The sequence below is a fragment of the Musca domestica genome, unplaced genomic scaffold, assembly GCF_030504385.1.
Source record: "Musca domestica strain aabys unplaced genomic scaffold, Musca_domestica.polishedcontigs.V.1.1 25, whole genome shotgun sequence".
In the NCBI taxonomy this organism is placed as follows: Eukaryota; Metazoa; Arthropoda; class Insecta; order Diptera; family Muscidae; genus Musca; species Musca domestica.
This window is the reverse complement of record NW_026712277.1, coordinates 2,806,305-2,815,829: the sequence shown is the minus strand read 5'-3', so window position 1 is coordinate 2,815,829 and position 9,525 is coordinate 2,806,305. Positions and strand designations below refer to the sequence as shown.

Genomic DNA, 9,525 nt, shown 5'->3' with positions numbered 1-9,525 from the left:
TTTTCGATAAATCGAAATTAGACAATAATTCATATTTTTTAATATTTTTAGGCATTAAAACAAATTAAAAGGAAAAATTTTTACATATTCCATGTAAAAATCTAAAATATGAGGTATATTATGATTCGATAACATTCGATAAATCGAAAATATATATTAGTTTTAAAGTACAACTTGTTTTTTATAAACAAATTACTTAAAAAAAAGCAAATATAATATTTAGAAAAAAAACTTACTCTTCGATAACTTTCGATAAATCAATAATTAGGCAAAATATAAAAATTTAAAATATTTTTAAGCGTTAATATGGAAATACGTATATAAATTAATATTAAATAAAATGGGAAATCTTTGTAGATTCCAAAAAAAATCATGAATATAAGTAAAATAACATTTCGATAACTTTCGATAAATCGAAAAATGCATAAATTTTTAATACCACCTCGTTTTTTCCTAAAAAAATAACTTTAAAAATATAAAGAATTACAATATATAAAAGATATTATACTTCGATAATTTTCGATAAATCAAAAATTAGGCAATAATTTATAAAGTTAAAGTAATTTTAGGCATTCATAACGAAAGAAAATGATAAGTCTACGTAAATTCCAGAAAAAATCATGAAATTAAGGAGAATTACATTTCGATAACTTTCGATAAAAAAATGTTTTTTTTATACATAAATTAATTAAATAAACTCAAAAACTACTATAAATAAAATATTTCGATAACTTTCGATTAATCCAAAATTATGCCATAAGCAATTTTGAGCAGTCACAATGAATTTTTATTTCTTATATTTTATGAGGACGATATTTATGTTATCGAGACTATAATATATACACTATATACGCTGTTGATATATAAGAATAACACCTGATGTGTACATCGATAATATTCGTTTGGGAAATTTCTTCCTCTTTTTCGAAATAAAAACTTATTTTATATTTTTAATTACTCTTTTAAAATCACATTCAAATTGTTTTTCCATTCGCCAAACGTTAAGATCAACCATTTATTTTTTTGCACCCAACTTCACAATAGCATTTCGGCGCCATTTGCACACACTTAGTACATATGTGTGTTAATTATGAGAGTTGGTATACAGTTATTATATATTTTATTAATTTGTTAATATATTTTTATATTTCTTTTGGGTCTTTGGTACAATTAAAGTCATTTACGAAAAATCACTGCTTGCAACGGAAAAAATACTGCCTTCAACGGAAAAGAATGCTGCCAAGTCGAAATCATATGCGAATGTAGTGGGAGCCAAAAAAAGAGAGACCCAGTCAATTATCGATCACCACATCCCTAGTTTAGTTGTACGGATTTACATTTTTCCATTCTAACAACAAAGACGGGCAAAATATTTAAGAAAAATGCCACAAATCGAGTGAATTCTTTTAATTAAAAACAACAAAAATGTTGTTTAATTCATTAACAACATAAGGTATTGAAGAGTTTATGGATTAAGTGCAATAAATCCCAAGAAATTTATCAATTGAAGTCTTGGAAAATATGGATTGTGTGTGTTTTCCTTATTCTGCTCTGTATATGATGTGCTTGTGTGTGTGTGATGGCATGTGTAAAAAATGGTTTGTGTGAGGCGGGAGTATCTGTGAGGAGGTTGTTTTTTCAGCGTATTTTTTTTTTTTTTGTTGTGTGTGGTTTCGGTTTATATTTTTCTTGTCGGCAAACAACAAAGCTGCCGCGCGTAGAAAAAACAACGATTGTAAATAAACAAAAAAAAAAAACAGACAGATATGAACTGATACTGTGGGTAGAAGACAAAAAAAAGAGGCAAAACGACGAACGTCTTGGATGTGTGATGAGCAAAAAATGAATATGGAACAACAAATCGTTAAGCCAGCAAAAATGTGCTTGCATTTCAAATATTGTTTTTTTTTTTCATTCATTCATTCTAAACACCTACAACAACAGCACTGCTGGCATCGTGGAATGTTATTATTTTGCAGATTGCTGAAGGGAGCGAGTATAGAGACGAGGTAGCGGCAGTAACATTTTCTTTGATGTCCAAGCACTTTTATGGTATTTTTTTGCTTCTCTCTCCCTCTCTTCCAAGAAATCCTTTGTTGCCCTTCATGGTCATGCATGTTAAGAAAAGAAAAAAAACTTGTTTTGTGTCTATTTAGATCAAAGCAAACTGCTTCCCAAAAGGATTAATGCTCACCCATGTTGTTTTTATTGTTGTAGATTGTATGGGTTTCAAAAATTATTGATCCGTGACCAAAGGTTATCATCATTAGAGATGCTGAAGAAGCAAACCGAAACTTGTTCTGATTTTATGGGGAAGGAAACGTGAGGTTAGATTTTTTCGCAAAGAATAGTATTTTATTAAAATATGTTTTTTTTGAACTACAGTTTTTTCTCATTTAGTATCCTCCTAATTGTGTCCTTGAAGACAATATGGTCTGAAATGCATCCATTTTGGGTTTCTAGAAAAAAAGTCTTTACAATTTTAGATTTTTGTGGCCCTTGAATAAATTTAAATTATTATTTTTTTATAAAATTTATTTTAATTTTTTCCTTTTTTTGTTTCAGAACTCCCTGAATATTCCTCCGTAAAAGCAAAGAAACCAAGGAATTTATCTAAATGCTAGAAATAAAAGAGACCGAAGAAGAAGAAAAAGAAAACAATAACAACAGCAACAAAAATGCCACCATTTCGTAGAGATCTGTTACAAAGGCTATTTGTTGTGATTTGTTTAAATGTCATTATCACAACACCTTCCATGGTATTCACATATCAAACCACCAATTCAAATACAATACTACAACAACAAAATGTTCCTTTGACACCAACTATATTACAACAACTACAACAACAACAGCAGCAGCAACAGCATGGAGGAGATGCAAAAATAGCTGCAATCAATATTCCGGCATCTCCAGCTGCTGCCGCTGTTGGTGTTCCTGGCTCAAAACAAACAAAAGTGCCTTTACACTATAATAATGCAACGATAGAACTGGTACCAGCTGCCGCAGGCCCAATAAATATGATGGCAGGGGCCTCGGGGTCCCTGGCATCATCTTCAGTGATTATCAACAATGTTGCTGGACAGCAGCAACAGCAATTCCTACAAACTCCGGCCAATGTTTTCTTTACCAACTACAATAGCCAACAGAATGTGCGCCAGCTCCTAAGGAACATGGATGAGAGATTTAAGAATATGCGTAATGTGGAAATGAGAGTGGCCACCATACAGGTAGGTTCAATTCCTTAGCTTTTTGTGAATGTAATTTTTAAATCTTCTTTTATTTCCAGGAAATTTTTGATTCCATGCATTTTTCCAGTTCCTCGGCATTTACATTCAACAAAAATCTTTCCATAAACGGTGATCGCATCCCCCTGGCCCTTTTGGACTATAAGCTACAACAGGATCTGCAACATTTCAGCAAACGTTTGGCTGAGAAAATCGAAAAAGCCTTACACATTGTCAGAGATTTAAGGGATTTCTTTCAAACGAATATTACACAAATTGTCCAATTCACGGCCGAGTATGAGGAGGACTTGGAAGATGATGATTCGGATGTGGAACCAGAATTCGATATGGAATTAAATGACATAGAACGTCCTCTAAGTCCCCACATAAAGCCCCTGTACTTGAATACCTTTATTCAGGCCTGCTATGATGTGGACTCCACAAGTTTTACAGCTCTACCCGAAAATTACAACAAACAACAGATACAAATACTCAATTATGATAAGACTGATTATGCTCCGCTAATGAAAAACTACATAGACACCTCGTTGCTCAATGAAAAAAGTGAACTCACCATGGAGGCCAATTCCTATATCAAGGAGAAAATTAAATCCCTAAAAATGTCGTTGCTTAAAAATGACAAATCACCCTGGAACTTGGAGAAACCCCATGTGGGTAATCACATAAAACACATTTACTTCCTGTCACGCAGTGATGATGCCAGTGATTCGTTTAATAAATTCTACCATGACTCCCATTTCCGTTATCTCTTCACATCGGCCATACAAAAGAAATATGTCTTCCTTTTGCTGGATGTTGGCTCGGCCATGAGTGGCGAACTTTTAGAATTAGCCAAAACGTACATATCAAATGTTTTACAATTATTATCTCCCAATGATTTGATATCCTTGGTGTGTGTATCAGATGAAGTGGAAAACATGCTGCTGCTAGATGCCTCCGATACGGATGCCGCAAATGGCTTGTATTTAAGTACACGAGAGCGCAAAGAGGAGATAATGAATTACATCAATAGCTTATCGTTGAGTCGGGCCTTAACCAATCATTCATTGGGTTTTGAGTATGCTTTTAAAATGCTTTCGAGGCTGGAAAATGCCAGTCTAATTGGTGCCCAGACACCCATTGAATTTGTCTATGTTACCCGGGGATTGCTGACCAATTTCTCCGATGCCATGCATGTCTTGAATGTGGTGGCCAAGGGGCAGAAATTGCTGCAAAAACCAGTTGTCATCAATGCCTGCGGTGTGGTTTTGGGTGAGTAATTTAAATGAATTCCCATAAAAAGGAATTTGTCTAACTTCTTTTCGAATATTTCCAGATGAAAAACGCATAATGTACGAAAGGCAATTCCTGACGGACATTACATCCCAAAACTACACCAAATATGATATTGAATTCAAGGATTGGTACAAGGCTGACCTGCAGCAATTGAAAGGAAATTTGTTTTTCCTTACCAAAATGCAACAGGAAACCATAATACGTACGGCAACGGCCATATTTCAAAAGGATTTTCAAGATCCCTATCTAATTAAAACCTGGCAGGTGCATCCACCCATTGTGGATAGCAGTAGTAAGGGTAAGCAATTTTTTAATATTACCAAAAGAAACTGATTCAATTATATGTCCCCTCTTCTTAACTTGCAGATAGTATTGTCTCTGTTACCCATGCGGTGCCACCATTTGGTGTGGTCGGCGTGAATCTGTATTTATCCGATTTAATCGAAGATGTCACCAGCTATCATTATCAGCAACAGCAATTTGCCCTAAGCAATAAGGGTGACAATTCCTATGCCTTTTTGATAGAGACCAATGGCAATACCTTAACCCATCCAGCTTTCCCAAGACCGGTGACCCTAAATCAAACCCCCTTTCCCGTGGACATACAATATTTAGAGAATTCCACCAATTTTGCTGATATACGTCAGAGAATTTTAACGGAAGAAAATGGCAATGCCACCACCAGCATTTATTTGACCAAAAATCGCAAACATGAAAAATACATACGTACATATCAATGGCATAATATTTTAGGGTTCTATGTCTTGTGTATGGTCAACACCAGGAGGGCAGAGGAAGCAGCCAGCACAGGGAAAAATTCCGAATTGAAACTGAATCTACAACTCCCAGCCGCCCTACCATTGACCCTCAAACATTTTGCCTCCAAAAATAATATACCCATATATCCCCCACCGCCACCTCCACATAGTGAAGACTATGAACAGTATTTTACCACCATTGATTTAATATACCATCGTTTGGATCTACTGCCTGCCACGGGCACAACAAATTTATGCCGTTATTTTCGGCAAATATCAACCATGGATGCTGCCACTTTGTTTTTAAGTTCGCTGGCATTTGAGTCACCATTTACCTTCCTGCACAACAATCGCATTAGCTCTTCACCAGCCCAATTGAAAACAATTTCGGAGAGTATTATTGCCTACCTAAAAGATACCACAGGTCTGTTGGCCAATCCAGGACTGAGGCCTCAAATAAGACAGGAAGTTAATGCCCTCTACACAGCCATGCAACATCTGAAGAAAAGGCATCAAGATGCCAGGGGATCATTGAAAAACTTTATTATACGTCGATACATTGCCTCGGTGAATGGGGTGCTACAGGTTTATCCAGGATGCCTGCTAAACAATCTCTTTGATCCCTCGCAACGCACCTGGTATCGCAAGGCCATACAAAACCCAGGGCGACTTGTGGTTACTGAACCCTACTTGGATGCCGCTGGTGCGGGCTATATTATCACCATTGCCCATACCATATTTGAGGGAAAATCCAATGCTCTACATTCCATAGAACGTGATCAACCGGTGGCCATTGTGGCCATGGATGTGCCATATGCTTATCTTTATAAGATAATACTAGATTCCACGCCCTTGTGTTTGATGCACAACATCAAGTGTTTGTTGTTCGAAAATGAGGGATATTTGGTGGCCCACCCCTCAATGATGGAAGCCAAAACGGCCACCAGGAATCAGAGAAGACCCCACGAACACATAACCCACAAGGAATCCTACTTGGCCAATGACATACTAAACCACAAGAGTTTAGTACGCAAATTGGCCTGTGCAAACTATCAAAATAGAACGCTACAGCGTTATTATGTCTTCAACACATCCCTCAATGAGATTCTGACCAATGTGGTGCATGGTGAGAGGACAAAGTATGCCATTGCCCTCATCAAGGGTTCCAACATATTCGCCGCTGTGCTCAATTCCACCTGTGATGGTGGGGCCTTTTGTCCATGCAGTACCATTGATCGACAATGTTTAAATTGCAAGCGCATGGATCAATCCGACTGTGAGTGTCCATGTGAATGTCCCATGACCGTGAACGCAAATGGTGTGGGAGTGGATTCGGTGACATCATTACTTGAGGAAGAAGATCTGGAGGGAGGCGCTTTAAATTTATCCTATTTAAATATAACCAAACAATATTCCTATTGTGAGCCACCCTATGAGTCGTATACCATGGAATCGTCACAGCTAATGCATGAACAATTGATTGCCCTACCCTCTTGCGTGAATATCAATTGCGACATGTACAATACCCAGCGGGAATGTTTGGGTGTCATGGGCTGTGAGTGGTGTCAACAGGATTTGGATGGTAATGGCTTTGCGGCCGCGTTCTGTAGTGCCCAATCGACGTGCTATAATGGTGAGTTAAAATTGAGGGAGGGGGTAAAAATCAACAAAAATTCGAAAATTTTCACTTTTGAAAATAAAATAATTTTTATCCGCGTTTGTGGATAATAACATTATCCACAAATATGGATAAAATTTTTTTCACATCCATAGATAATAATTTTATCCACAAATGTGGATAACCATTTTATCCACAAAAATGGATAATAATTTTATCCACAAACAATTTTATCCACCAACGTGGAAAATAATTTTATCCACCAACAAAAATTATAATTTTATCCACAAATGTGGATAATAATTTTATCCACAAACGTGGATAATAATTTTATCCACAAACGTGGATAATAATTTTATCCATCAAAAGTGGATAACAATTTTATCCACGAAAAGTGGATAATATTTTTATCCACGAAAAGTGGATAAAAATTTTATCCTCGAAAAGTGGATAAAAATTTTATCCACAAGTGGGGATAACAATTTTTTCCACAAATATGGATAATAATTTTATCCGCTAATGTGGATAATATTTTTATCCACATGTGTGGATAATAATTTTATCCACAAATGTGGATAATAATTTTACTCACAAACGTGGATAATAATTTTATCCACGAAAAGTGGATAAAAATTTTATCCATGAAAAGTGGATAATAATTTTATCCACAAAAAGTGGATAATAATTTTATCCACGAAAAGTGGATAATAATTTTATCCACGAAAAGTGGATAAAAATTTTATCCACAAGTGGGGATAACAATTTTATCCACAAATATGGATAATAATTTTATCCACAAACGTGGATAATAATTTTATCCACAAATATGGATAATAATTTTATCCACAAATATGGATAATAATTTTATCCACGAAAAGTGGATAATAATTTTATCCACAAAAGAGGATGATTATCCACATTTGTGGATGAAAGTTTTAAAAATGTTTCAATACATATTTTTCATTTCCTTTCCTTGCTTTCAGGTGTCCTAGCCAGCCTTTCCCCCTATGGCGACTTGGATGATGATGACCTCTTGGCTGCCCATGGCTATAATCCGTCTCAAAAGACCAGCAATTATTCCGCCTTTGGCCCGGTGGGTGGGGCCATAATTGTGCTGGCCATTGTCATTGGTTTTGCCATCTATTGCTACCGTCACAATGTCGACAGTTCATCGCAGGAACAATTCTACATGGATTCAATGCAAGAAGAAAACTATGGTCTACCATTGTCTCGATTCAATTTTGATGATTGTCAGGCCGATGATCCGCCGGGTGGTGGGGGAGTTGGTGGTGGTTATGATCACACTGCGGCCCAGCGTAGTCTTATGAATGCTGCCGACATATCACCATATCATATGAGCACCGGCAGCAGTTATAGGCGGCCACCAAATGGGGAATCTGATCATGGTTATTCTACAATGACTCCGCATGAAGACTCCTCGGATCATCAGTGTTTTACATTGGCCGAACCGTTGTTGTTGAATGATAAACGTCATAGTAAATCAGATACCATGTCCATATCAACATCCATATCATCGCCCACAAATCGCCAGCAGCAGCAACAGCAGTCATCCCATTATGGATTCCCCTCCAAGGAGTCACGTTACAATTTAACATCGCCCAAAAAATATTCACATTCACCCAGCCGGGGGGTGTATGAGCCCACCACGATTCCCCTGCAAAGTTCTTTGGCTGCTGGCGATGATGGCTGTGGCAGCAGCTCCGTGCCCGGAGCCACCCATCTTATTTTAGCTCCTGTTACGGTACACAGACACATGGAAACTTCCGAATCATAGCCATAATTTGTAATTTATTGTTTATATATGCTGTAGATTTATGTTTTATTTTCATAAGTTAAGAAAATTTAATTCCAAACCCTAACAACAAACAAAATTTGATGATTGCCAATATTAGTTTAAGTTTTTTTTTATAATTTTCATTTTTAATCCAAACAAGCATTTATTTTAAGAAACTTCTTTTTTATATAGTTTAACTATACAAAAGGAAAAAGGACAGAGAGAAGAGTTCTAGAGTAGAGATCCATATGAGACCTCTTCGTCTTCATGTTGTTGTAACTTAAAAAAAGAAATTGCATGCATTTTTAATGCTTAAATATGTTTATGTTAAGATTTTTTTAAAATAAAACAAATAACTTGAGTATTATATTTTTATATACTAAATGTTCAGTAAAAAAATGATAATAAAATAATTAAGAAAAAGAAAAAAACAGCCGTATGCGGTGCTTAACACAAAATCTTAAGAGATGAATGAATAAGTGTTGGCCCATGCATTGCTGTGTCCTCCAGATCCCTCCCCCAAAACCCCTCATCATCGCTCATGTCCATTTGAAAATGAAATGTACTTATTTCAAAGTATTATCGCTTTACATAACTACTAAAACAACAACAACAACTACATAACGTAACATAAAAATAATTTAAATTAAATTTAAAAAAAAAATAACACAACACAAAAAATCAAAAAACAACATTTTTGTATACTATACTGCGTTAAGATATCGAAATTATTAAAAACAAAAAACAACAACATATAATAAAGAAATTAAAATTATTTTTAAAAATTAAAAAAAAACTTGGTCTTTAATTGGTTGGTATCTGAACTACATC

The 9,525-nt window shown here is 35.5% G+C and overlaps 1 protein-coding gene across 2 annotated transcripts; it reads left to right on the top strand.

Moving 5' to 3' along the window:
* Nucleotides 1–1,298: 1,298 nt before the first annotated feature.
* Nucleotides 1,299–9,345, top strand: LOC101895623 (VWFA and cache domain-containing protein CG16868). Of its 2 annotated transcripts, none has more exons than XM_005188979.4 (6): nucleotides 1,299–1,453; nucleotides 2,566–3,230; nucleotides 3,290–4,499; nucleotides 4,564–4,821; nucleotides 4,890–6,914; nucleotides 7,883–9,345. In XM_005188979.4, the coding sequence occupies exons 2-6, from the start codon at nucleotides 2,679–2,681 to the stop codon at nucleotides 8,692–8,694; spliced, it is 4,857 nt and encodes a 1,618-aa protein (XP_005189036.2). In that variant the 5' UTR covers nucleotides 1,299–1,453; nucleotides 2,566–2,678; the 3' UTR covers nucleotides 8,695–9,345. The 2 variants fall into 2 exon arrangements, with proteins under 2 accessions (XP_005189036.2, XP_058979557.1); XM_059123574.1 differs by lacking the exon at nucleotides 1,299–1,453 and adding an exon at nucleotides 2,034–2,052.
* Nucleotides 9,346–9,525: the final 180 nt, after the last annotated feature.

What these genes read in the sequence shown, in the direction of transcription:
- LOC101895623 (XM_005188979.4), top strand. Translation starts at nt 2,679, where the DNA reads ATGCCACCATTTCGTAGAGATCTGTTACAAAGGCTATTTGTTGTGATT. An exon ending in TGAGAGTGGCCACCATACAG is followed by an intron (nt 3,231 to 3,289) that starts GTAGGTTCAATT and finishes TTTTATTTCCAG; the next exon opens with GAAATTTTTGATTCCATGCA. An exon ending in TGCCTGCGGTGTGGTTTTGG is followed by an intron (nt 4,500 to 4,563) that starts GTGAGTAATTTA and finishes GAATATTTCCAG; the next exon opens with ATGAAAAACGCATAATGTAC.